Raw genomic sequence first — 27,871 nt, forward strand, 5'->3', positions numbered from 1 at the left:
CTACACTTCCCCTGTGCTGCCTCCCTCCTAAAACTCGTGTCGATCACTGATCTTGTTGCTGTCTCTGTAGTACTTTTGCCTTTTCCAGAATGTCATAGAATTGGAACCATATAGTATGCAGTCTTTTCCAGATGGCTTCTTTCACTCAGCGACATGCCATGACGTGTCTCTGTGTCTTTTCAGGGCTTGACGGCTGATTTCTTTTTGCTGCTGAGTAACGTCCCATTGCATGGTGTACCGAGATTTGTTTATCTGTTCACCTGTGAAAGGACGTCTTGGTTGCTTCCGTGGTTTAACACTTAATAAATAAAGCTTCTGTAAACATTCACGTGCAGGTTTTAGGTGGACGTAAGCTTCCAACTCATTTGGGAGAATTGCTAGATCGTGTGTTTAGTTTTGTAAGAGACCGCATGTCTTCCCAAAGTGGAAAAAGTGGCTGTACCGTTTTTGCATTCCAAGCAACAGATGAGACAGTTCCTATTGGTCTACATCCTTGCCAGTATTGGGTGTTGTCAGCGTTTTGGATTTTAGCTGTTGTTGTATGTGCTCAGTGGTATCTTGTTTTAATTTGCAGTTTTCTCATGATCTATGATTTTCAGCATCTTTTTATATTTTTATTTACCCTCTGTATGTCTTCCTTGGTGCATTACGTATTCAGATCCCTTACTCATTTTTTTTTTTTTTTTTTTTTTTAAATTTTTTTTTCAACGTTTATTTATTTTTTTTGGAACAGAGAGAGACAGAGCATGAACGGGGGAGGGGCAGAGAGAGAGGGAGACACAGAATCGGAAACAGGCTCCAGGCTCTGAGCCATCAGCCCAGAGCCCGACGCGGGGCTCGAACTCACGGACCGCGAGATCGTGACCTGGCTGAAGTCGGACGCTTAACCGACTGCGCCACCCAGGCGCCCCCCCTTACTCATTTTTTAAGTGAGTTCTTTGTTACTGTTGAGTATCAATAGTTGTTTGTATAATTTCGATACAGGCACGCCAAACTTGATCGCACTTTGTAGATGTTGCATTTTTTACAAACTGACGGTTTGTGGCAACCCTGTATTGAGCAAGTGTATTGGCGCCGTTTTTCTAACAGCATTTGCTCACTTTCGTCTCTGTCACATTTTGGTAATATTCATAATATTTCAAAGTTTTTCATTATTATTGTATCAGTTACGGTGATCTGTGATCAGTGTTTTTTGTTCCAATTGTGATTGAAGTGCCACAACCCGACCACACCCCCACACCCAGAGAAGATGGCAGACGTGACAAATGCGTTCGTCTCCGCTCCGCTCACTGGCCACTCCCTCGTCTCTCTCCCTCCCCTCAGGCCTCCCTATTCCCTGAGACACCCAGTAGTGAAATTTGGCCAGTTAATAACCCTACCGTGGTCTCTACGTGTTCATGTGAAAGGAAGAGGCACACGTCTCTCAGTCTCTCACTTGAAGTTGAAAGCTAAAAATAGGATTAAGTTTAATGAGGAAGGCAAGCAGAAAGCTGAGATAAGCAAAAAGCTCAGCCTCTTGTGAAACCATTTTACTGCTGACCTGGAGAAGGTTTTAGTTTAGTGGCCCGGATAGAAGCTCAAACCAACCGCCAAATTCTCTTCCGCCAAAGGCTAATTAAGAGCAAGGCCCTAACTCCCTTCAATTTTATGAAGGCTGCGAGCGGTAAGAAAAGGTTGAAGCTGGCAGAGGTTGGTTCATGAAGTTTAAGGGAAGAAGCTGTCTCTAGAACCTAAAAGGGCAAGGTGAGGCAGCAAGTGCTGACGTAGAAGCTGCGGCAAGTTCTCTGGAAGATCCAGCCAGAATAAAATAAGTAATAAGTTTGGCTCCATTAAACAGTGGATTTTCAGTGTAGACAAAATAGCCTTATCTTGGAAGAAGGTACCATTTGGGACTTCGATAGCTAGAGACAAGTCAATGTCTGGCATCAGAGCTTCAAAGGACAGGCTGACTCTTTTGTTAGGAACTGATGCAGCTGGTGATAGGAAGTTGAAGTCAGTGCTCATTTAATGTAAAAAATCCTAGGACCCTTAAGAATCATGCTAAATCCCTTCTGCCTGTGCTTTAGAAATGCAACAGCAAAGCCTGGGTGACAGCATATCTGTTTATAGCACAGTTTGCTGAATGTTGGAAGCCTGCTGTTGAGACCTGCTCAGAAAAATATGATTCCTTTTAAAATATTATTACTTCTCAGGGCACTTTTGTGGCTCAGTTAAGTGTGTGACTCTTGGTTTGGGCTCAGGTCATGATCTTGCCATTTGTGAGTTCGATCCCCACATTGGTCTCTGTGCTGACAGCTGTGGAGCCTGCCTGGGATTCTCTGTCTCCCTCTCTGCCTTCCTCCTCCTCCTCCTCCTCTTCCTCCTCCTCCTCCTTCTTCTTCTTCTTCCCTCTCCCTCTCCCTCTCTCTTTCTCTCTTTCTCAATAAACACTTAAAAAATAAAATATTATTTCTCTCTGACATTATATCTGGTCACTCAGGAGCTTTGATGGAGATACACAACAAAATTAACGTTTTTATGCCTGCTAACACAACATCCATTCTGTAGCCGGTGGATCAAAGAGTAATTTCTACTTTCAAGTCTTACTGTTTAAGAAATACATTTCATATGGCTACAGCTGCTGTAGATAGTGATTCCTGTGATGGATCTGGGTAAACTAAATTGAAAACCTCTGGAAAGGATTCACCATTTGAGATACCAATTAAGAACATTTATGATTCGTGGAAAAAGGTCAGACTATCAACATTGACAGGAGTTTGGAAGAGTGGATTCCAATCTACATGGACAACGTTGGGGGATTCAGGACTTGAGTGGAGGAAGGAGGTACCTAAGTAGCTACGGATGTGGTGGAAAGAGCAGGAGAAATGGAATTAGAAGTGGAGCCTGAAGAGGGGACTGAATGGCCGCAATCTCACAGTCAAATTGAATGGATGAGGAGTTGCTTCTTATGGAGGAGCAAAGAAAGTGGTTCCTTGAGATGGAATCTACTCTTGGTGAAGATTCTGGGAAGATTGACCACAAAGAGTGTAGAATATTACATAAACTTAGCTGAGAAAAGCATAGGCATCGCTTGAGAAAATTGACTTCAATTTTTGAAAGAAGTTCTGCTGTGAGTAAACTACCATGAAGCAGCGTTGCATGCTACACGGGAATCGCCCATGAAAGGGAGAGTCAGTCAGTGCAGCCAACTTCATCGCTGTCTTATTTTAAGAAATGGCAGGGGCGCCTGGGTGGCTCGGTCGGTTGGGCGTCCGACTTCGGCTCAGGTCACGATCTCACGGTCCGTGAGTTCGAGCCCCGCGTTGGGCTCTGTGCTGACAGCTCAGAGCCTGGAGCCTGTTTCGGATTCTGTGTCTCCCTCTCTCTCTGCCCCTCCCCTGTTCATGCTCTGTCTCTCTCTGTCTCAAAAATAAACGTTAAAAAAAAAAAATTAAAAAGAAATGGCCCCAGCCACCCTAGTCCTCAACAGCCACCGCCCTGTTCAGTCAGCAGCCACCAGTGATGAGGCAGAACCCTCTACCAGCAAAAAGATTACCATTTGCTGAAGACTCGGGTGATTAGCATGTTTTAGCATTAAAGTATTTTTTAATTAAGGTATGTACTTTGTTTTTGTAAGACATAATGGTATTGTGCATTTAATAGGCTGCAGTGTAGCATAAGCATAACTTTTATATGTGCTGGGAAACCAAGTTCCTTGGACTCATTTTAATGCATTACTCTCTTTATCTCTGTGATCTAGAACCAAACCCATGGTATGTTGTGGTATGCCTGTCCAAATCCTTTATCAGATATGTGTTACACAAATATTTTCTGTTTATGGCTTATCTTTTCATTTTCTAAACAGTGTCTTTTACAGAACGGAAGTTTTTAATTTCAGTGACGTTCTACTTACGAACTTTGTGTTTTGTGGATTGTGCTTTTGGTGTTATAGACAAAAAGGCATTGCCAAACCCAAGATCACCTAGATTTTCTTCTATGTTACCTTCTAGGAGTTTTATAGCTTGCATCATTTAGGGTTATGGTCCTTTTTTTTTTTTTTTTTTTTTTTTTTTTTTTTTTTAATGTTTGTTTAGTTTGAGAGAGAGAGGCAGAGGGAGAGACGGAGAATCCCAAGCAGACACCACACTCAGAGCAGAGCCCGACGTGGGGCTTGATCTCAAAACTGTGAGATGATGACCTAAGCCAAAATCAAGAGTCAGATGCTTAACTGACTGAGCCACCCAAGCTGCCCCTGTGGTCCCTTTTAAGTTAATTTTTGTGAAAGGTGTAAGGTCTGTCCGGATTCTGGTTTGTTGGTTTTCTTTGTTGTTGTTGGTTTTGTTTTTTGTGGTTTTTTTGCACGTGGATGTGTGGATGTCCGGTTATTCCATCGCCGTCTGCTGAAAAGACCGTCCTTTCTCCATTGCGTTGCCTTTGCTCCTTTGTCAAAGATCACATGACTGTGAGGGCTTATTTCTGGGCTCTCTGTTTTCTCTCTGTTTTGTTCTATTATTCTATTTGTTCTTTCATCAATACCACACTATAGTGATTGTTGTATCATCTTAGCAAGTCTTAAAGTAGGGTAGTGTCAATCTGACAACTTTGTTCTTCAACATTATATTGGCTCTTCTGGGTTCTCTTGCTTCTCCGTGTACATTGTAGAATCATTTTGTTGATATCCACAAAATAACTTACGGGATTTTTGTTGGGATTACATGAACTCTAGATCCAGTTGGGAAGAACTGACATCTTGACAATATTAACCTTCCTATCTGTGAACCTGAAGTTTCTCTCCATTTATGTAGAGTCTTTGATTTTCTTCATTCGTCATATAGTTTTTCTCATATAGAGCTCATACATGTTTTGTCAGATTTATACTTGAGTATTTCATTTTGGGGGGAGTACTAATGTAAACGGAATGTAATTTCAAATTCTAGTTGTTCATCACTAGTTTATAAGAAAGCAGTCAACTTTTGTATAGTAACCTTGTATCCTTCAGCAATGCTATCACAGTTGTATTTTAGTTCCATTTATTTTTACATGGATGGAACTTTTCTTTTGATCTCTACAGAGCACTCTGCATGGTTCTCTGTGTTAAGTTCTATCCTGTGTTATTTAATGCCTAACAAAGCCCAAACTTCCTAAATCATTTCTTACCCGCTTTATTTCTCTTTGTAGTTATATATAAAACCAGATTTTTCTTAAACATTCCTTTCAGCCTTTATTTTCCTTGAAGGTTAACTGGTAGAGTCTTAAAGTACCTTATACATTGTTTCAGAGGGAAAAGTCAAAAGAGAAAGGATTTACCGATGCAACAGAATCCTTGATAAACCAACTCAATAAGAGATATAAACCCAAGGATGACATAAAGTCTACAAGAAAATTCAAAGAGTCTTTGATTGATGGGTATGTACTTAAATTTTAGACATAAATATTTTTTGACAGATCCAACTAAATTATTTCACAGTTATAAGAAAATTAGTTTTGAACATGTTCAAATAGTATAACTTTCTAGTAGAAAACACCTTGTTACTTACTTTTGTAAATAGTAGCTGTTTTAATTATACAGGAAGGGAACTAAATTTGAAATTAGTCATTGTAGTATGTGATTATATTTTATAAAGTATCAAAATACCATATTGATAGAGCATACCTTTTCATAAGTCTTTAGGCTATAGACATTTTCAGATTTTATTTATTGAGCCTAGTAATGAGTAAGACTAAATACGTGTACATATGTTGCTTGAACGGAATAGGAAATCGAAATGAGCTGAGCTGAGTCGCTTTCATATAATAAATATGTTATTTTTTGTCTGCAGTCTTTCTGAAGGTTAGGTCTTTTCTTATTAAAAGATGTTTCTTTACAGGTTGTAGGTGGTTAATTCATGTCTAAATTAATTCTGGCCTTATTACAAGGCATGAAAGACTCTCATGGCAGAACCATTCATTTCAAATTGCTTGGCACCTTTCTCCGCATGCGTGGTTCATCTTAGAATTAGCAGTCATGGTTGCTGTTTACGAGGAGGGAGGTTGCAGGATTATGAGACTAGTCTTGTCACACTGCAGTTATTTACAGCGTATCGAATGTAAACTTAGCGATCCAAATGTTTTACCTTATATAACATGGCTTTTACGAAGAACATTCCACTGATGATTGCTTTTTTCATTTTGACAATATCTTTTTTATAGTGGTTTTTCAAACAAATCTGATCTACAGCTCAGTAAGGTAGGTTTCATTTATTTCACTACACCAAATGTATAGCCAAACTCTGATAACTGTAAACATAAAATGGAAGCACAGTAGGATGGAGTTCATGTTTTCAGCATGTTGATAAATGGGTTAAACAACCGCAAGTTTAGTGACAAGTACTCAAAAGAGTCCTATTCTGTTCTGCTTTTCAAAATAAAACTTCCTTTTTCTTAAGTTATTTATTTACTTCTTTTGAGAGAGAAAGAGACCGAGAGAGAAGGGGCAGAGAGAGAATCCCAAGCGGGCTCTGCACTGGCAGTGCAGAGCCCAGTGTAGGGCTTGATCTCACCAACTGTGAGATCATGACCTGAGCTGCAGTCAAGAGTTGGACACTTAACTGACCGAGCCACCTAGGTGCCCCCAAAATGTTTCTTTTACATGTGTGAGTGTGATATTTTCACTTTCTGCCTTGTGATTCAATAAATCTTTGTTTTCATTTGTTTTCCTTAGCTAATCTCATCTCTTCTGACAAGAAGATCTTTCTTAACTCTGTATTTCTGTTAAAAAAATGATTTATGCAGGCTTAAAATACCAATTGCCTTTGAATTATTCCTCACAATTACTTTCTATCCATTTAATTTCAAGTTTTGAGGTTCACCTTCTGGACGTTCCTCTTGAATCACCCTCTGCCGCCTTATGTAGCTCCTTTATCCTAGTTTGGGTTCTGATTTCTCATCCCTGGATTATTGCAGTGGCATTTGTGTAATTTTTTTGCCTCTAGTATTTCTCTTGTCAGTCCGCCATTCTGTTCAGTGCCAGCTCTTTCTCTTTTTAAAGCACACACTTCAGCTGTGCCTTCTGTTCAGATGCCTTCTCTGGTCCCTGTTGCTTACTGAGTGCAGACTTGGGCGGGCTCTCTAGTCCCTTTAAAAGTCCGTCTTTGGGGCGCCTGGGTGGCGCAGTCGGTTAAGCGTCCAACTTCAGCCAGGTCACGATCTCGCGGTCCGGGAGTTCGAGCCCCGCGTCAGGCTCTGGGCTGATGGCTCAGAGCCTGGAGCCTGTTTCCGATTCTGTGTCTCCCTCTCTCTCTGCTCCTCCCCCGTTCATGCTCTGTCTCTCTCTGTCCCAAAAATAAATAAACGTTGAAAAAAAAAATTAAAAAAAAAAAAAAAAAAAGTCCGTCTTTATTTCCTAGTATTAGTTCCCTAGACATGTCTCCTTTAGCTGAAGCGTAATAACTTGAGATTCCCCGAAGTGTTTTCCCTAAGTGCTTATTCTTTTTCTTCCCCTCTTTGTGAAAAACCGAACTGAGTCGGGATGCTCTCACACTCTTTTCTGCTCATCAGAGCTTGATTTCTCCTTGCGAGTCTTGCTTCAGAGTCCGCCTTCTTTTTGAAAACTTGGCAAACCCCACATGGGCAGAATCTACACGCCGGTTTCTTGGTACCATTTGTTGATATTCTACTGAGTCTTGCAGTTCTTTTTTCTCTCTGGTGTCTTCTATTAGCGTGTGTCTGTCTAAATCATCTTTGTATCCTGTGTGACCCTTCTGCTTACTTTTGTATCTCTTTTGATACCTTGGCTTATCTTTGTGTCTTCTGTAATACCTACACACGCTAGCATGCAATAGACGAGTTTAACAGATATATCTAAACACTGGTAAAAATCATACTGGAAAGGATGACTCAGATAAGCGATCAGAGGAGTAATATATTAAGGGATAAACTTTCTGGAATAATACACATAATTATATACAAGATAGCCAAAGTACATAATAAAATTGAATATAGTTAACAACTAAAATGAGTGTTTTGTTTTAATATTTCCAACTCATTAGACTTCTGAGCATCTCTTTTCGGTAAGCAATCATTTAGTGATACTAGTAGTGATTTTCCATAAACCTTAGTCTCTCCCAAAGTTTTTCTGTTGAAGACTTTAAAGCAAACGAGTCTAGAAAAAAAAGAAGCATGTTTGTTCTGTGATTCTGGAATCACTAAGGTTCAGCTTGTTTTGAAACCAGTGAAAAGGTCATTTACCTATGTACAGTGATGGCAGTGCCTATTAAAAAGTAAGGATTCTATGTTTGTATTTAATTTACTTTCAGTCATATTCTTATTTAATACCTAAGTCTTCAAAATTTATAACAGTATGGATGTTGAATACTTTTATTCAGTTTACATTAAGGCAACAGCTACAGATGGAAAATAGGAGTAGAAACAGGTAGAAAATACATGAAAAATACACTTGCGCATGTTGTTTGCCAAGTATACTAATGTACAAGTTTCAATGGTTGTATATAAACTTCTTTTGTATTTAGGAAAAGGTTCAGAAAAAAAGTTATAGGCAACTGAAGACTACTTTTGTTAATGTTACTTCTGAATGCCCACTGTAAGTAATTTTTCATAGATCTTGCAGTTTTCTTCATATACGAAGAATATTTATTATATAATGAAGTTAATATTTCTCTTCATTTTTACAGGAATGATGTTTACAATTTTAACTTGAATGGCGCTGATGAGCCTATTATAAAACTTGGAGTAAGCTAGAAATCAGTATTTTGTATTGGTTATTCAGTATTTATTTTGTATTCACTATATTGTTATTACAGTGTATGTTTTTTGGTTTCCATTCTCTTGTAGATGTGTTTTAAAGTATGTTTAAATACTTTAAAGCTTCTTTTGTACCGACTTAGGTATATTTGGTTTCCTTTAAAACCTTTTGGACTGAAGTAGAGAAAAATGAGTAATTAGGACATGGGAGTGGGGACTCACCCTACTACTTCAAGAACATCACTTTGCTTCTTGATACAAGACATTTTAAAACCATTGCTCTTACTTATTTTGTTTTTAATATATTTTATAGTATTAACTTTTTATATATAAAAGTATTTTAGTAAGCTTAATTTAATTGATGCGTCTTACGATAGGAAGTGATAGAAACTAGAATTTATATGTTTATTTTTTAAAACGTATGTTTACCTTATTTTGACACTAAGAAAACATTTTTAATGTTTATTCACAATCTAGATCCAGGAATTTCAAGCTGAAGCTACAGAAGCCTGTGTGGATAATTCAATAAAATTGTAGGTGTTTTTATTATAATCGGATGGATCAGAGTAAAATAAGTTTCTCAGCTGTTCTTTTTCTTCAGTATGTCCTCCCAGTTTGTGTGAGAGGCTGTACCATACTGAGAAGAAGGATGGGGAACGTTGTTGGTGGGACTGCCCCCTGACGTTCCTGACACTTCGGCCTTTACTCCTGAAACTGACATGTGCGTCCTCTGCACTTGTCATGTTAGCTGTGCATGTCCGATGATGAAGCTGGAGGGACTCAGTCCTTCATCCAACCTTGTTGTTTTTATAATGAACTGAGGTCAGAGAGGATGAGCGACTTGGCCAGAATTATACAGTGAGCTAGTGAAAGAGTAGGGCTGAAGACCCGTGTCTGTTCGGTGCATGTTACCTTAAGGAAAAAGTAATTAAATTAAAATTAATGCATCTTTTTGTTTAAGGATAGGTTTGAGGAATCATGATGAACTTGAATCTTCTCTCAAAACAAAAGATAAAAAAGTAAGTTACAATATCCTAATGTGTCCGTTAAGAACTTTATTTTAAAAAATAATTTTCTGGGGCACCTGGGTGGCTCAGTCGGTTGAGTGTCCAGCTCTTCGTTTTGGCTCAGGTCGTGATCTCACGGTTTGAGATCGAGCTCTGCGCGCTGACAGCACAGAGCCTGCTTGGGATTCTCTCTCTACTCCTCCCCCCGCGTATGCACACCCTCTCTCTCAAGATAAATACTTAAACAAAAATTTCCTGTGCCAGAGATGATCACAGATCTAGAAAACAAAAATATTTGGGTTTTTCCCCCCCTATTAGACTGTTCATGTGCCCACTATGACTCTGTTATGGTCTCAGAGCTATTTGTAAGTCATCTACTAACAGAAGATATGATAGCTTTAGTTACTTTCTTTGATGGCATCAGCTCATGTCTGTGTGGAAGTAAGCTGTTTTAACTTTCAAACAACAACAAAATAGGAATCTCAATCTCTGATCTGGGTTTCTGGGTGATTTGTTTGTCTGGATATGTGTTCTTAATGCCAGGTACATTAGTATGCTAAAAAATTAAGTTAGTTTTTCTGTTGCTTGGGTTGTTTCTGTTTTTTTGTTTTTTAGCTTAACTTTAAAAAAATTTTTTTTACATTTCTTTATTTTTTATTTTTATTTTTTTTAACGTTTATTTATTTTTGAGACAGAGAGAGACAGAGCATGAACAGGGGAAGGGCAGAGAGAGAGGGAGACACAGAATCTGAAACGGGCTCCAGGTTCTGAGCTGTCAGCACAGAACCCGACGCGGGGCTTGAACTCACGGATCGTGAGATCATGACCTGAGCCAAAGTCAGACACTTAACCGACTGAGCCACCCAGGCGCCCCTGCATTTATTTATTTTTGAAAGACAGACAAGCACAGGTGGGTGAGGGGCAGAGAGAGAAAGAGACACAGAATCCGAAGCAGGCCCCAGGCTCTGAGCTGTCAGCACAGAGCCTAATGCGGGGTTCAAGTCCACGAACTGTGAGATCATGAACTGAGCCAAAAGTTGGATGCTTATCCAACTGAGCCACCCAGGTGCCCCTAGCTTAACTTACCTTTAATGGTGTATAATGAGACACGTTTCTTCATCTATTATATGGATTCTTTTTTTTTTTTAATAGATTGTAGCAAATCATAAAAAGAAAAATCTCTTTAGTGATACTGACACAGAATACGGATGTGATGACAGCAAGACCGATGTTAGCTGGCTGAAGGAACCAAAATCAAAACCACAGCTGATAGACTATAGCAGAAATAAAAATGTGAAGAAACAGAAAAGTGGCAAATCAAGTAAGAAATGACTTCAGAGAAATATTGGAAATGATTTTACCATGTCAACTACTTAAAATGCTTTGTTGGCTGACAAGTATATTTGTACGTTGTTAGTGTTGATAACGATGTAGTCTTATGAATAGAAGAGTAAATACACCACGACACTACAGTGGTTTTGTTTTTTGTTTTATTTTTAGTAATATGGTTGTGTAGAAATTATTTTTTTTTACTGGAATCTTAAAGACAGAAAATATGATTGTCATATTCTTTGGTTCACGCATACTCTTCACCATTTGTCCACTCGTGGCCTGCTGTTATACAATTGTTTAGCAATTGTGGATAGTGTGTTATTAAATACTCATGAACTCAACACTCTAAGCAAAAATCAAATCTTGGACATGCCATTTCCTGTCACAGCTAACACATGTACTTTTTAGGAATGCATATAAAAACATATTATAAGGAAAACCATTTTCTTGCAGAAATATTTTTGCCTAAATCTTCCACAGAATGTCTTCCCAGCATATGGCTTTTGCTTTGTCTAGTGAATCTCTTAAAGCAGTTGGATAAGAGTTTGAGGTATGGGTTTTTGGCTAGACATATGGACCATTTTCCTAGCTTGTTTACTAAAACACAGAGATTTTATATATTCCATTTTTAAAATAAGACCTTTTAAGTTGATATTTAAGAGAACCAGCCTTTACTTTATGTCAGGATAAATATAACCAATAGTAGCCTCTGTGTATGTGGGGGGTGGGGTGCATGACGGCGTAAACAGAAGTAAAAACAAAAACCTGGAAATGAAGCTTGGCACGTATTGGTGAATGAGGCTGAATCTTGAAAAGAGACGAGGCCTGTCATCTCTGCCAAGACGAGAAGCAGCAGAATCATCTTAATACGAGAGAGAGAGAGAGAGAGAGATTGAGAGAGAGAAGTCTGAGACAGCAGCATGTGCTGGTGCGGGGAGTGCAGTGGGGGCGGGGGGCGGGGGGAGCGGCCAGAGCCCAGACAGGACCTGTGAGAAGAGGCCGAAAGATGCACTGCACCTGCTCTGGGCAGCGGCGTGGTATCAGCCAGGAGCTGATAAAAGTCACATGCTCTCAGGGAGTTTATACTCATTTGTAACATCTTGAGACATTCAAGGTTAGAATACTGTAATCAGTACAGAGTTTTAAAATTGGACTTCTGAGTGAATGGTTTTGTTTAAACGGCTGCATGTCTGCAAGTCATATGTAGGGACTGGCTTATCGCCAGGATTGGAAGACCTTTCTCCCAGAACTTCATTGCTTCCTTGGCTTGGATAGTCCCATTTCTTAGGCTTCAGAGAATATTCAGAAAGTTGATTGTGCCTGAAAGGCAAAAAAAGGAATAGGGACTAAAGCTACTCTCAGGAAATATGGATGAATCTTAGAAACAATGAGGGGCGAAAAATAAAGCACACCGTAGAATATTACATAGGAGAGGATACTGTTTTATAAAGTTCATTATATTGTTTAGGGATACATATCTGTGAAGTAAAACTTTATTTTTTTTTAAGACCAAATGAATGAGAAACAATTCAGGATAATGAAAATACTCCCTTTTGGCAGAGGGGATATTGAGCCTCAGAGAGAGTACACATAAATAGATAACATCGTTATTCATAATCTAGCTTTTAAATTGATAGATGCATAGGTGTTCACTTTATAACTTACGTTCCCTATTCTCATGCATGTTGAAGAAGTTTCATAGTGTAAAGGAGAAAAGAAATTGGTCATTTATATCCTACCAAACACTACAAAGTTATCGATGTCAGTTTAGCCTCAAATCATCTCGAAATTCAAATTTTTGAATGAATTTAAATATGTATTCTTGTTATGATTTTAACTTCTATGCAGAAATATTCTAATAAATTTTAATACCAGTTCTAATCTATTTGAAAAATGTAACTTTATCTTCTTGCATTGCAGGACCATCGTTGGAAAGGGGACAACCAAGATCTAAAATGGTAAAACCAAGAAGTTGGTGTTCAAACATCCCTTGAAAATTATTTTTCTCCTAGCATGTAAAAAACCTCATTTTTCATGTTATAATTTTATCCTTGTTGTTACTTGTTTCTCCATAATTGTTCTAGCCTTTGCATGCATACTCTTACTTTCTGCCATTTTGAATCATGTTGGCCTGTTTTAGGTCTATTTTATTTTGTGATTATAATACCTATAGCTGTTTCTCTTTTTTCCTCTCTTTCTCTTTTTTATGTAAGTTAGGTAATATATATACCAGACCCCGCAGAGCTTTAGTGATAGGAATAAAAAAGGTGATGGGGAAGTTACTTGGACGGAAGGATAAAATCCAGTATTTTTAAAATATTAATCAGGAATTTTATAAAATGCAAATATTTTATGTATTTTCACAAGGCCAAGTTTATAGCAAATAGCTTGTATTTCTTACATCTCACATATTGACCTACTAATTCAAAATTTTTTCTCCTAAAGACACCCAACAAAAACACCACCAAAAAGGTAGAGGAGACCGTTCCAGATGGGAGAACCAGACTTCCACGAAGAGCGGCAAAAACCAAAAAAAATTACAAAGATCTCTCAAATTCAGAATCAGAGAGTGAACAAGAATTTTCACATTCATTTAAAGAGAAATTGCTAGAAAAGGTAAGTAAATAGATATAATTCAGATTAAAAATTTCTAAAAAGCCTGTTAAAATACTAAATAGAGAATATATTTTTACAAAAATGTCGAATTTGTCACATATTTAGATTGAACCTTCTATATGAGAAATGTCATATGCTAAAAATTGATCTTTAGGCAGTATGTTAAAATGTGTGATAAGTTGGCACTAGTGTTACAAAACAGATGTTTGACTCTAGTAAAATTAGAACTTTAAGATAACATTTTTGAATTAGAAAAGGGCTTGAATTTTTCCAAATTATACTTCAAAAAAGTGCAGACTGTTGGAAAGCTGTGACTCTTTCTCTTGAATGGAAGCAAAAATACTAGATCTGAGGTTCTTCCCACACACTGCCCACCTGTGTCTATCCTTGACTTCTTTCTGTCTCTTAATGTTACAGACATATCCGCAGCCATCTGTGCTTGAAAGCTTTTTTAACAAAGTGAAAAAAGAAAAAAAGAAAGAAAAATAGTGCTTATAGTTTGCCAGGTGCTATTCTAAGTACTTTATAGATTTAACTTCTTAAAATCTCTTAAGTACCATAGGTGACTAGTACTATTATTGACATCTCATTTTACAAATGAGAAATTGAGGCTCAGAGAGATGAAGGAACTTGCCCAAGGTCACACAGCTAGGAGGTGGTAAAACAAAGGTTTGAACCCAAAGAGTCTGGCACTAAAGGTAGGTCTGATCATTACACTGTTCTGACTGATTGCACATAATTAAAGTTGTACCTCCCTTTGTTTGTAACCTTGTTATTCTTTACTTGGAAGACTTTAAGGACTTCATAACTTACGTCTCCATTTTCTCTCACTTCTTACTTTAATTTACTCTCCATATAGTCAGATGAGTCTTCCCAAGCTCCCTGTCATCATCTCCCTCTTCAAAGAAAAACGCTGACAGTCTCTATGTGGTCAGTGCAGCAGAATACCTTTGCAAGCTCATTTCCCCTGCTCTCCGGTGTATGCCCAGAGCTGAAACAGCCAGATGGGCTAACCTGGGACTCCCACACGAGACTGTGCAGCTCCAGTCCCTGCACCCTGTCGGGGGGGTCTCCCCTCGCCATCTTCTCTATGCCTCCCGAGCACGTCAAGTACCATGAAATCCAGGAACTGTTTCTAGTTTCCCTAAACTGGATATAACCTCCTTACAGTGCTTTATTTGCATTTCTTAGGATATTATAGTCCATGTATATTTTCCTATGAATTTGTCATATGCCTTCTACACGCAGAAAGTCCTTTGGCACCCATGTTGAAGCCCCTGTTGTGCTCGTGTATAGCAATAGAAGATATTTAATATTTCAGCATAATTTGTTTTATGTGTCCAAGTATAAATTTCTTGTATTCAAGTATAATTTAAAACGTATCAATACAATTAGGAGGAAAATATCCATTCCAGAAGCAAAACCATAAAGCTGCCAAAGAAACAGAAGAAAGCCTTCTCTGCCGAATCACAGAAGGATATATCAAAAGAATGGAAAAATTCATCTCTACTAAAAGATGCTGAAAGAGATAATAGCCTTGGTTTATCTCCTGTATCTTTATCTGGGAGCCCATCATCTATAGAAGTCATGAGATGTGAGTATCATTTTTTTCTTTTAAATATTCAACAAGTTTCTATTATAACTCTGTGAAAACAGAGTTTGAAGATTAATCTTAAATATGTGCCTCAAAATTATAGGTAGTCAAAACTTCATTTTGTGAACTAGTTAGTGCTAGTAACTTAGTCTTTGCTAAGTAGACGTGGGAACGGTGTCACTACGACACTCAAGTTTTTCACGGGAGGACGTTAAAGACCAAATGGTTCAATATGGAAAATATTTAATGCATATTTACAAATTGTAATGTGAAAGCTTAAATCAACTTTTAGGTTTTTAATCCCCAGATATATTTAATGTGAAAATAATGATGGGGATTTCTACTTTTTCTCTTTTACATTTCATTGACAAAAAAGTCTGCAAGGAATATCCTAGTCATTCTGTGGACCCATAGTGGATTATTTTTGAGGTTTGCTTTTATTGAAAGATAACTCACAAAGAAAAATTCATATTCTTTGGAGCTCTGGTACACACACACACTTTTCTAATATAGTAACTATAAGTTTGCACTTTTTTTCTGTTCTTTTTAAGGATATTTTAAAGCATTTCCAAGTATCCATAAGTTAATATATACTTCCTCCAAAGTAGCTATTTTGTTCTTTACTAGAATATTTTCTCAGCGCCCAGGACCACTGACATCTCAGATAACCGCATACTGTAACAGACGCACATGCCCTGATTTTATCTGAAAACTAAGAGTCCATTTATACTAAGACTTATTTCAGCCATGAATTTCCTCACCTATATATGAAGGATTTAGATAAGATGATTTCCCAAGCCATCTCCAACCAGAAAATTCTGTGACTTTATAACAGTTCTGGCTATGATGTCAAAATACTCAAGATAATGCTTAGGTTGATCGTTACAGTGCAGCTCATACTATAGATATTTTTGTTTGAGCTTTTGAAAGTTCTTATAGTTACATCTTAAATGGAGCAATTAATATTTTTCTAAGCCTTACAAATCAAATGATTTTAATATAAATTAAAGTTGATTTATTAGAAGTTTATCTTTTTAAATACAAAGAAGATGAGGATTTGATAAATCATTATAGTCTTAGAGTTTCATCTTACTATTTCCAAAGCAGACATCAATGATAATACCTGTCATCTGTGTTTTGTGAGGCAATATAGGTATAGAGAAAATAACCGAGAAGGATTTTACTCAGGATTATGACTGTATAACAAAATCCATATCACCTTATCTGAAAACTTCATCACCTGAATCTTTAAACAGTAAATATAGAGTCGGAGGTCCAATAAAGTCACCTAAAAACAGTGACAAAAATGTATGTGCACGAGAACGTTGCTCACCAATTCCACGATCCTTCTTGTTGGTAAGAATATACGCTATTTTCCTCCTTTATCAGATCTATCTGAAGTGGGGAAATCATTTCCCTCTAATTTTAATCAAGTACACATTGCTTGTCCACCTAACTTAGGGTTCTGGGTTTGGTCTGTGGGACAGGAATAATGTACTGGTAAGTAGAACGGCCTCTGTGAGATTGACAGACTAATTAGCTGTCCAGGAGGAAGGGTGTGGTGGCGTGAGAAGTAGCGAGTGTGTCTCTTCTCAAGGAATGATCACTTCGACAGAGGCACTGCTCACTCGTCTATGCATCGAAACCACATAGTTCATGAATGAGTGAATATTAAGATGAACAGAGTTAGTGATACAGTGGAAAATTCTTCATTCTTCTTCTCTTGTGTATTGTTACGTGTACCATTTCTTCCTAACGTGTAGGTATGTTCAAAGTGTTGTAAAAAGACATTAAAGATAGGAATCAATTATGGTCAAAGTGAGGTTAAAATACTATGCCTCCAGAGAAGAGTTTTAAGTTGTGGATACTTCGGTACCAGTTTAAAACCCACCCCACTGCCATCCCATTTTGACTTGGGTTGTATAGATGGCTTAATTTGGAGAATTTTATAGTTCTCTATAGGTCTCTCTATAAAGTTATAGAACTGATTGCCAAGATAGTATAACTGGGTATAGCTGAAAGAGTTCTGAGTGAGACAGAACTGCATTTAAATACTTGCTAGCTGTGTAACATTTTACAGGCTAATGAAGCCCGCTGCACCTCAGTTTTCTCATCTGTACAGTAGGGTTGTGAAAAATTAGTCTGATTGTACAAGCGGAATACCTGATACGTAGTAAGTACCCAGATACATTATTCTCTTGATATGTGTTGACCTCCATATACGGACATGGAATTAACGAGAGTTCAGTGTACCCACAGCCCAGATAGGAGACCTCTGATAAAACCAAACTTCTGTCCTATCACTTTGAACCGAATATTTGTATTTCTGCAGGATTTTAAGGTCCTTTTATTCTGTTTAGTAGTTTTCACAGAGCATATTTTTCTAACCGAATCTCTTATGAAACCTCCAGTGTGCCAAACAAATAACAGTGGAGCTACACCATGTAAAGCAGACAGGTCTAACCCCCCTCCTGGGTAACTCCCAAAGCACCTTTGCAAGGCTCTCAGTTGCAGAACACCAGTTTTCCACCCGGTCACCATCCCATGGTCCTTTGCTGTACCATCCTTCGTGTCCCTGAATCCTTTAGTCCCTCCAGTGTCCCTCCCCTCTTGCAAATCTCAAAACGCAGGGGATTCCCTGCCCACTTTGCTTTCAGGCTACGCTGTGCTAGTCAGAATTTTAATTGTTACATATTTATTGGCCATTTGTTTTCCGTTTACTGTTGACTCTGAGATATTAGAAATTTGCTATATAAATTAGTTCTGTCAGCTTATACTCTCCGACACTCTCTGTGATAGTGGCAGTTTTCTCTACAGTTTTAACTGTTACCAGATGTTCTGTTTGTGATCACCAATCTGATGTGTAGTGTATAACTTTGATTTGCATTTTACCGATTAAAAACATCAGTGAGTACTTCATGTTTTTTGGCCATTTTGTGAATTGCCTTTTTTTGCTAATTTTTAATTGTTTGACTTTTTTTTTTATAAACTTGTAGTTCTTAAAATAGTCTAGATATTCTAAATTGCTTATGTATGTGCAGTGCAAACATTCTTCTTCCAGTAGCTATAATTTCACTTAAATGAAAAATTTCCATATGACAAAACTTGTTATAATGGAATTTACCAGAGTCTTTCTGTGATCAAGAAATCCCTCAGCTATGGTCATATTTTCCTTTCTTGTAAAAATGTTAGTTTTAACTTCTAGGTTTTCAGTCTTTCTCGGGCATTAGTGCAGCATCATACATGAAGTGCCCTCCTTTGTCCATCGTTCGTAATGCTAATCTGGGCACAGCCTAGGCAACCTGGAGGGCCAGCTGCTGGGCAGTGTTCTGTGTGACTGGCCAGTCTGTCTCTGTGCTAATGCCCCATTGCTGTCATTGGTATAGACTTTAACACTTGCAGGCTGTTTCACCAATCCCACCCCTCTCATTCTTTTACTTAAAATCTTCATGGCCCTTGAATCATCCATGTAAATTTTGGACTTACTTTGAGGGAAGAATGCCATTTCCTAGTATTGATACTGGGTGCTTTCTCACCCATATATTTTTCTTTCTACATTTTGGTGTTATTGCCAAAAAATGATGCCAAATCTTCCACAAAGAAAATTAATTCCTGTATTTTATGGATTTTCTCTTTGCTGTACTAAAAAAAAACCTTAAAATTTTTTTCTGGGTTTTTAATGTTTTTGCTTTGTATGGAAACACTATGGATTTTTATATCTCCACCTACCTTCACTAATTTTGTCATAATTCCCTGCCTAGGTTCCCTTGGATTCTGGATATAGACAGTTACTCATGATAACTTGTGCATTTCCCATTCCTGTCCTTATACTTAAGTTTTTTATTGTTAAGGTGACTGTGACCTCTGGGGAAATGTTAAATAAATGCCATACTAGCAGACACACTTACCCATCGTTTTTGGTAGATACTTATCAAATTAATGTTGTAGTTGTCCAAGGACCTTTTCCCTTTTTGTTATAAATGGGTGTCGAGTTTTAGCAGCAAATGAATTATTCCCTCGAAACATAAGTAGTTTTGGTTGAATATTGTTGTGGTTTTGTTTTGGGCTTTAAATAATTTTCTAATTTCCTTTGGGTTTCTGTAGGTCTTGCTCATTCATAGCTCAGGCATACTCCAATTTATAATACTGTTGTGCATAGAAAAAATAATAAGTTCCGTGGTGCTTACATAAGAAACACATAATTTTCCACCAGCTATTCAGATGGAAACACAGTTTGGGAAAAAACAGTATATCAAAGTTGAACTTGCACGTAACAAAGAAGATCACATACAGGAGCAATAGAGGTTTGAAGGACACTATAGCCATCAGACTTAAACTAAGATGGTTCTTATAAGAATCAGACTACTGGCCCTAAATAATATATTTTAATATTTTTCAACGGTTATTACTTGAAAATCTGATGTTTAAAGTATGCAGATCATGGAAAAAAGTTGAAATTTTTGAAATGAGAAGTTGTAAGTTCTCAAATAGTGAAGATATAGTTGCCGAGCCACTGACATGTATTTGTAATGGGGACTTTCTGGTCTCACGATTATTTGGGAATCGGTTGAACTTCGTGCCACTACCGCAGTCCATAGCCCATCAACAAAAATATTTTTAATCTGTAAGACACAGAACGGTAAATGCAAAATTTTACAGCTTGGCGGAGGAGGGCTGGGAAGGGACCTAAACAAAAGTATCTGAAAAAAGAATGGACGTTTGCAAATTGACTTGCTTTAGGGTTTGAGAAGGATGATCAAAGGTGAAGCCAAGAGGACTTACAGAATTTTTTCCCCCAATTTCTAATACCTGTTTTAGGGAAATCATTCCGCATCTCCACTATCTATGTCTAGTGAAGGAAGAGAGCAAATACGGTGCGACATTCCTTGTGACTCTACTCATGTATCAGGTTTGTAGTCACAGCATTGCTTTAAAAACAATATTGTTGAACTACTATGCAATTTCACTTTCTGAAGGAATTGCATTTTAAGTCATACCATTTATTCAATATAGCTAATGTCAAATTGAAAATAAGCTGGAGAGAATTTAATGTACAGCTGCCTAAAACAATGCAAATAAATAACTGAAAGGCTTTTTTAATCAAAGCAAGAAAATTATTAGGTTATTTTTGATCAAGATTGTAGCGCTATTGTTTTTTAACTGTTCCTAAGGCCCCACACGGCATTTTAGTCGCAAACGAATGTACATAGAAGAAGATAATCTAAGTGATGCTGATGTAGTAGAAGAGGAGGAGGAAGGGAGAGTATACTTGCTTCCCAAAAAACTATCCAGAACTGAAGACACAGATAATCATACTTATAAAGGTAGGTAGATCAAATGCCTGTGTCAAAATGCAATTAATTGTGGAAGGTGGTTTTTGAGATCTTAAATCACACACACACACAAAATCCCCTTTGTAAAGAGAACTTTGGAAAGTCTCATAAGGATGATGCTCTGTCACCTATCACCAAGTTCACTTTATGTGAATAATATAGCAAGGGTCTTTGTGCCCTAAATCTTCCTTATAATTCTATTACTGATTACCACATTTTACTAGAATGTAAATTTACAGATATATTGGTATGTCACTAAATATTTGGTTATTAACATGGAAATAGTTAAAAAAATAACCATTCCAAAAAACATTCCATTTCACTGTTAACATTTTTGCCTCAATACCCATGCCAAGAGGATTTTTTAGAAATGAAAATATTTTTAACTACCTTTTATGTCATATTATTAGATCACACATAGGATCTGAAAATAAGATTTTTGTCCTCAGCCTCATGACAAGTAAGGCTAAATTTGTAATAATGCATATCTTCAGCTGATTGTCTCCATTTTTTAGTATCTGAAAGTATATCTCCGTTATCAACAAATGACTTGTCTCTTCCTGCGGAGAGCTGGGAAAGTGAAATTTCAGGTGTGGGGATGATGTGTGAGAAGCTCAATACAGAATTTAGGAGGAAATTTCACGTAAGTTACCATTCTTTAAATGACAATTTTATACCCAATAAAATAATATGCCACCTGTCTACTAGACTAGCAGCTCATTTGATCCTTTGGCAACAACACACCCGTTTAGGAACTCGCTTTTCCTCACCGACTGGGGAGAATCGGAGTGATTTGTCTTCTAAGCCTGGTTTCTCTTCTCAAGTCTGTGCATTTTCCATAGTCTTTCTTTTCCTAGATTCTTTATTTTCCTTTTCAGTTTACCATTCTGACCCTCCCGTGCTTTTTCTTTTGGTCTGAACAATTTTCTTTCCGTGCCTCATGTTTTCATTGCGCGGAGATGACAGCTAGCAAGGTTGCTGCGGTCGAGGAGGAAGCCAGAGGAATCCTCTCGCACTGCTTTACCAGGTCACTGCTCGTGGAGCCTTAGCCACTGAGGCTCCAGTGAGGTGATGTTTGCAAAAATACTTTCTAAAACAATTAACTCTTGTTTTCTCCACCTACCTCTTTATCTCACATGCCTGTGCTGGGAGTACTTGTCTTCGCCTCCTGTTAACCCGTGTGGAAAAACACCTTTTATCGTCAGCCCCTCTCTTGTCTTTTTCCTCCGTCTGAAATAAGATTCTGTATATTTTAATCATCAAAGGACAACCTATAAACAGAGAAGCCGCCCTGATTTATGTGTATCTGTTCTGCATCTGGCTAGATCAAGCAAATGTATGTTTTTGTGGAAGACAGTCATTCTGAGTGTGAATTTGGGCTTTGTCCCTGAAGAGAATTATAATCACTAGCATTTTTATAAATAGAGTGTGGTGTCCTTATGGAAACAATGATCAACTCAATCCTTAGAATTTTCTTGATGGAACCAGACACTGCCCTGACTGAGCTTTTTTACTAACACTTCAGTTTAAATCACCAAGTTTTTCATTTTTCACTTCTGAGTTTTTCTTAGTCATTTGCATGGTAAAGGCTTTGTTATTAACAGTCTTGGTTAAATTATTATTTTGTGAAGAGTTTTCAAGTTAAAAATGTGTTTTTCAGATCCGCCAAAAAATGATGGATTATTTTGCAAAGCAGTCTTGGAAAACAGCTCAACAACATCTGACCAACATGAACCATCAGATTCAGGAGTACAGGTCTGTACTAAAAGCCTTTTTTGCAGTCTTCTGAATGCTATAGTTTAAAATTTTTTTTCATTTTGTTTCCTTAATAGGATCAAAAAACTCGATAAATTCCAATTCATCATCATAGAGGAGCTGGAGAATTTTGAAAAAGATTCACAGTCTTTAAAAGATTTGGAGAAGGAATTTGTGGTTTGTGCTTTTAAGAATTTTTTTAAAGAGCCACACTCAGGAAAACTTCTGTTAATTTTGTTCTTTAGAAAATTGTTTTAGGGGTGCCTGGGTGGCTCAGTCAGTGAAGCGTCTGACTTTGGCTCAGGTCATGATCTCATGGAGCATGAGTTCGGGCCCCGCACCGGGCTCTGTGCAGGCCTTCTTCGGATTCTGTGTCTCCCATTCACACTCTCTCTCTCTCTCAAAAAATAAACATTAAACATTAAAAACAATAGTTTTAGGTTTCATATACACACACTTATAGACTGAAGCTTATGATGAGTACCTTTGATAATATGGGGAAAACCCTGAGACAGTGTATGACGTCTAGAATATGCTCAGCATCTAGCCAAGTTTATTTAAACTAGGAATAGGAACATAGGAATTCTGCAAGTTTTATTTTTTGTATTTTTAAATGTAGGAATTGGGAGAGAAGATATTTCAGAAGTACAGTGCCTATCAAAAAAGTGAGCTGCAGAGGTTGGTGTGGCATTCTTAATGACTATGACCTATATACACTTTCAATTTTTAAATATAAACGTAATTGCAATATTCTAGCAATTCAAAAGTGACTTCCTCTGCTAGGCTTCACCACTTGAAAGCGTCACTGGACAAAAATGTCTTCTACAACACTGATTACGAAGACGCTATTTTTACATCTGAGGTACAAGCTTTTTTACACTCCTATAATCGATACGGTTTCGCTGTGAAAATCTGACGGTAAACGTCATGGATGCAATACTGCTTTACAGATGTGCTCGATGAAGGAGGACATGAAGGTGCTGCAGGAACAGCTTCTGAAGGACACGGTGGGTAGGCTGCCCCCTGGGGTTCACGTGCTTCCGTCTCTTGTAGCGGCGACTTCTTCTACAGCCTTTTCTCCTGTGGGGATGGAGAGAGGCTTTCAGCCCAGTGGGTTTAGTTCTTTAAACTGGAATAATGGGAGCAAGTCTAGAGTACGATATTAATGGAGGTGACTTAAATGAGTCCCTCCTAAGGGAGTATCAGTTCAGAAATGTTTACATGAGCTAAAAGAGTAACTTCTTTGTTCTGTACCCAAGCACTGTACCCGGCAGCAGGCCTGTGCCTTCTGAAGAAGGTGTGCCAGGACAGAGCTACCAGAATCGCTGTCTGCTTGGACAGCAGGACTCCATTAACTTAGATTGCAGGATGAAAGTAGTGGACTTTGATCAAAGGTCTAGTAGCCCAGCAGCTGCATTCTGGGGGCAAAGACCCTTGGCGGGGAGGGGAGGGGTCCAAAGGCACTGCTCTCAACGATGGCATTTTCCATGTAGACTTGAAGACTTCCTGTACACAGAGCACTAGTGTACTTGCTCCCTTAATAGAACCTCAGCAGACTGTTGCGGCAAAGACGGTTTGGAGGGGAGCAGTCTAGAAAGAGATGTCAACAGCAATTTGGGCTTTAAAAGACCGGATCTCTACATTGAGCGCCTAGAATATCCGTGTTGAGCCCTGAACTCTGGAGACACCTAGGAATAGATCCTGGGGGGCTAGATAGAATGAGCGCTGATACAAAATACCTTTAGGAAAGGGGTTGTTTTGAAAAGAATCCCTAATAACAGCTAGCTTTTTTCTTTCCGTTTGATGGTTTTATAGTGATCATTTAAAATCTAAGTGTGATTTTTTTCCCCCCCTGGCTATAGCAAGAAGAGGAGCTTCTCAACGTACGCAGAGGACTGATGTCATTATTCATGGCTCATGAAAGAAACGTTCGTGTGTGATGTCTGGGTGTTAGCGATTAGTTGTAGCCACTTACCCCTTTTTGTGTATACCAGGAAATCCCACGGTAGCTCTACCGAGAGAAAAACAGACGTCACCCAGGCAAGAGTACTTTTGTAGGAGCCTCCAAATCCAAAGAAATTGTTGTCTTATGGATGAGAAAGAACCACTATAACATGACTCCAGCCTCAAAAGACCTTTGTATAGTACTGTTCTTTTTTTAGGGAAAAATTTTGGGAAAACCAAATAGTGAAAGGAATTTTGCTTGTTTCTGTAGGACTATTTATGTTGGACAAATCTTACTGAGTTAACTATACTCACAAAACTAGTTTCTTTAATAAACTAAAACTTACCATAGAAAATGTACTTTTAAATGAATACAGTTTGGACTAAATATAAGGTATTACTAGTTCGGAGTATACTACATGCAACAAAAACTTGGCCCTGCTGAGAAGGGGGAGAAGCCTCTGATTTCAGATGCTTACCGGAGTGAGAGTCGGTACTTCTGGCCCACTGCTGGAGAGTGTATTTATTCAGTCATGGCACCTGTATTAGAAGGCATTAAACAGCCTATAAGAGTTCCTGTATTTTCTAAATATTTTAATTCCAGGTAGATACCTTAACTCCTAAGCATGCTCTTTTGACAAGTACTTTTTAAGCTCCTACTATTCACTGTAATATTTTGCTAGAATATAAAAATGCACTTAATATGTTAAAGTTGAAATAAATGCTGTGCCACTTGGATAAGGATTATAAATAAAATGTTGTGAATCATTTCCCCATTTTACGAACATCGGATCAAACAAAATATCCTCGTACAATCAGACATCTGAAGTATGAAATTAGGCAGCCTCACTCACTATTTTAATGGTAGCAGAGAATTTTACTACTACCAGCATTGAAGTAGCATGATAGAAGTGGCTTTTCTCAGTCTGGACAAGCAGAGGAAAACCCTTTCCGTCTTAGCTTTATTCCATTACTGATAGGGTAGCTGGCATTTTATGGCACGAGACAGCGACAGCTGTCTTAACAGTAAATAATACTCGGAGGAGTTGCAACTCCGTGTTTCCCTGCGAGACATGAGAGCCGCTCGCGTGACGACCCACCTCCCTGCGCACCTCCTCTGCGGCCACACTCACTGTACTGTACGCCAGCCCGAGTGTGAGCTGTGACCTGGCCAGTGCCAGTAGTTGCTCCCCCTCTGAATCTCCGTCTCCAGCCTTCTTACCGCGCTGACCTTTGTCGCGTCTCTCCAGCTTGCTGTCTAGAGTAGCCCTGGGCTGTTCACGCCACCACTGCTCTGCTAAGCCTGTTCCCTTTCTTGTCTGTCTTTCCTTCCTTACCTATTCTTGGCTCTTCAGTCGAAAAGAACTCTCTCCTCTCACTGCATCCGCTAATTCACACCCCTCATTCCACAACCTGAACGTCACTGGAGCCAAGTCATATAATCAAGCTTAAACTTAGGACGGCAGATTTCAAATGGCTGCTTGGCAATCCTCACTTGCCCCTTTTAATTGGCTTTGCCTCTTTTCCGGAGTATCATTGCATCGCAGTACCTCCCTCTGTCCTTAGTTCTTCCCCCTGTAGCTGAGAGCCTCACTTCCCACTTGCCCGTCCTTTCTCCCTGAATTCTGACATGTTACCTGTCAATACCGGCATTTCCCAATTTCCCACATGTTCCAGTGGCACATGTGCCTCTTCATTTAAAGGACCGTCCCCACCAGTGCTCTGCACCTGACTGTCTCTGGCATCTCGCTGCAGGGTGTGTGGCCCACACTTACTAACACACACACGAAACAAAACAAGGCCTTTAGCACCAAGCTCCCCTCTGACTGCTGCCCGTCCCGTGTAATTCTCTACTCACCTCCACACAGAGCATAGGGAAAGAATTTTCCCCAGTTACTATCTCAGCTTGTACACTTCTTGCGTGCGCTTCACCTTCCCTCAGCCCAGCTGCTTTACTTACTATTTCCCCGAAACGACTTTTTATCAAAATCATCAGTGATTGATTTTACCAAGTTTAATCTCTGTCTTCTTCTTAACTCAGCTTCTCACTGCTTTGTCACCCAGACTTGGCCTGGCATATTTTCCATTCCTCGTCTCGCTCCTGGCTTCCCCTTTACCTCTGGATGTGGGGCTCATTCCTCAATCTATACTTCCTCCTTAGGTAACTGCATGTGGTTCCAAGTAATCACCATCTCTGTGATGATGACTTCCAGATGTATCCAGGTTCTGACCCTTGCTCTGGACATCAGCATCTCATACACACTCGTTATTGACAGTTCTAACAAGCATCTCAGGTCTCAAAACAACCCTTGATTTCTCTCCCTTGGCATTCCTTTTCGACACCAAAGGAAAAATAAATATCGTCTCTCCATCTCAGTAAATGTCGCTTTTAGCCACCCGACCATGCAAGCCAAAACCTAGAAGGAATTTCTGATTTCTCTTTTTCCCTTAACTGAAACTAAGTGGCCACTTAGTTGATCAAATCCTGTGGATTTTACTGCCCAAGTATGTTCCAAATGTGTAATTTCTGTCACTTGCACTGTCACTACTATTGACAGTGTCACTATTTCTTGCACAGACTACCATACCAGCCTCCTGAATGGCTCTCCAGCACTCACACTTGCTCCCACAACACTTTATTTACTTTGCAGCCAATACATTCTTGCTAAGTCATAAATCCTAGCGGGCCACTTCCTTACTTGAGACTCCAGTGACTGCATCCTCTTAACTAATGGGTCAAAGAATAAATCAAAGGGAGATGAGAATATACTTTGGGACAAACAGAAATGCAGCATGGAACTTCTATGACAGTGAAATCACTGAGAGGGAAGTTTACAGCTGCAAATTTATAGAAGTTAAAAACAACTCCAATCAGTAACCCAACTTTAAAAAACTAGAAGAGTGACACCCAAAGCTGTTAGAAGGAAGGAAATAATAAAATATTGGGGATTTAAGAAAAAAACAGAATAGAAAAGCAACAGAAAATCAAAACCAAAAGTTGGTAAACCATTATTAGACTGAGATACACAGAAGACTAAAATTTCTAAAATCAGGAATGAAAATTTGGGACATTACCACTGACCTTAAAGAAACAGGATCATGAGAATACTATAAAGAGTCATATGGCAACAAATTAGATAATTCATGTGAAAGTGGTGAATTCCTAGAAACACAAACTACCAAAACTTACTTCAGGAGAAACAAAATCTGAACAGTCCTATAACACGTGAAGAGATTGAATCCATAATCAACAAAGAATTCTACCAAGTATTTAAATAAGAATTAACACCAGAAGATAGAAGAGAGACCGTTCCTAACTCACTCTATGAGACCAGCATTCTCTTGCTCCCAAAATCAAAGACATCACAAGAAAACTACAGACCAGTATACTTTATGAACGCAAGGTAAAAATCCTCCACAAAATAACAGCAAGCTGGATTCAGCAGCACATTAAAAGGAACACATTTAATGAAGGAGGTAAAAGATTTGCACATGGAAACCATGAGATGTCAATAGAAATTAAAGATCTGAGTGGAAAGACATCTTGTGGTCGAGTGCAAAACTTAATATTG

General features: G+C 38.5%; 1 protein-coding gene across 2 annotated transcripts in view; it reads left to right on the plus strand.

Annotated features, from left to right (window-relative positions):
• Nucleotides 1-24,650, plus strand: part of SYCP2 (synaptonemal complex protein 2) — a 67,015-nt gene extending 42,365 nt beyond the window's left edge. Inside the window, exons 23-42 of one of the 2 annotated variants that reach the window (XM_032592550.1) lie at nucleotides 5,258-5,385; nucleotides 6,169-6,205; nucleotides 8,487-8,557; nucleotides 8,649-8,706; nucleotides 9,196-9,251; nucleotides 9,680-9,737; nucleotides 10,878-11,046; nucleotides 12,978-13,015; nucleotides 13,503-13,673; nucleotides 15,069-15,267; nucleotides 16,421-16,623; nucleotides 20,086-20,176; nucleotides 20,439-20,591; nucleotides 21,116-21,243; nucleotides 22,261-22,355; nucleotides 22,433-22,532; nucleotides 22,975-23,033; nucleotides 23,139-23,217; nucleotides 23,306-23,362; nucleotides 24,218-24,650. In XM_032592550.1, coding sequence (XP_032448441.1) covers nucleotides 5,258-5,385; nucleotides 6,169-6,205; nucleotides 8,487-8,557; nucleotides 8,649-8,706; nucleotides 9,196-9,251; nucleotides 9,680-9,737; nucleotides 10,878-11,046; nucleotides 12,978-13,015; nucleotides 13,503-13,673; nucleotides 15,069-15,267; nucleotides 16,421-16,623; nucleotides 20,086-20,176; nucleotides 20,439-20,591; nucleotides 21,116-21,243; nucleotides 22,261-22,355; nucleotides 22,433-22,532; nucleotides 22,975-23,033; nucleotides 23,139-23,217; nucleotides 23,306-23,362; nucleotides 24,218-24,295 — 2,028 coding nt within the window. In that variant the 3' untranslated portion in view covers nucleotides 24,296-24,650. Of the gene's footprint in view, nucleotides 1-5,257; nucleotides 5,386-6,168; nucleotides 6,206-8,486; nucleotides 8,558-8,648; nucleotides 8,707-9,195; nucleotides 9,252-9,679; nucleotides 9,738-10,877; nucleotides 11,047-12,977; nucleotides 13,016-13,502; nucleotides 13,674-15,068; nucleotides 15,268-16,411; nucleotides 16,624-20,085; nucleotides 20,177-20,438; nucleotides 20,592-21,115; nucleotides 21,244-22,260; nucleotides 22,356-22,432; nucleotides 22,533-22,974; nucleotides 23,034-23,138; nucleotides 23,218-23,305; nucleotides 23,363-24,217 lie in introns of both variants that reach the window. The other variant, XM_030309273.1, reaches the window with a different exon arrangement.
• The last annotated feature ends 3,221 nt before the right edge of the window (nucleotides 24,651-27,871 follow it).

The sequence above is a fragment of the Lynx canadensis genome, chromosome A3 (assembly GCF_007474595.2).
Source record: "Lynx canadensis isolate LIC74 chromosome A3, mLynCan4.pri.v2, whole genome shotgun sequence".
NCBI lineage: Eukaryota > Metazoa > Chordata > Mammalia > Carnivora > Felidae > Lynx > Lynx canadensis.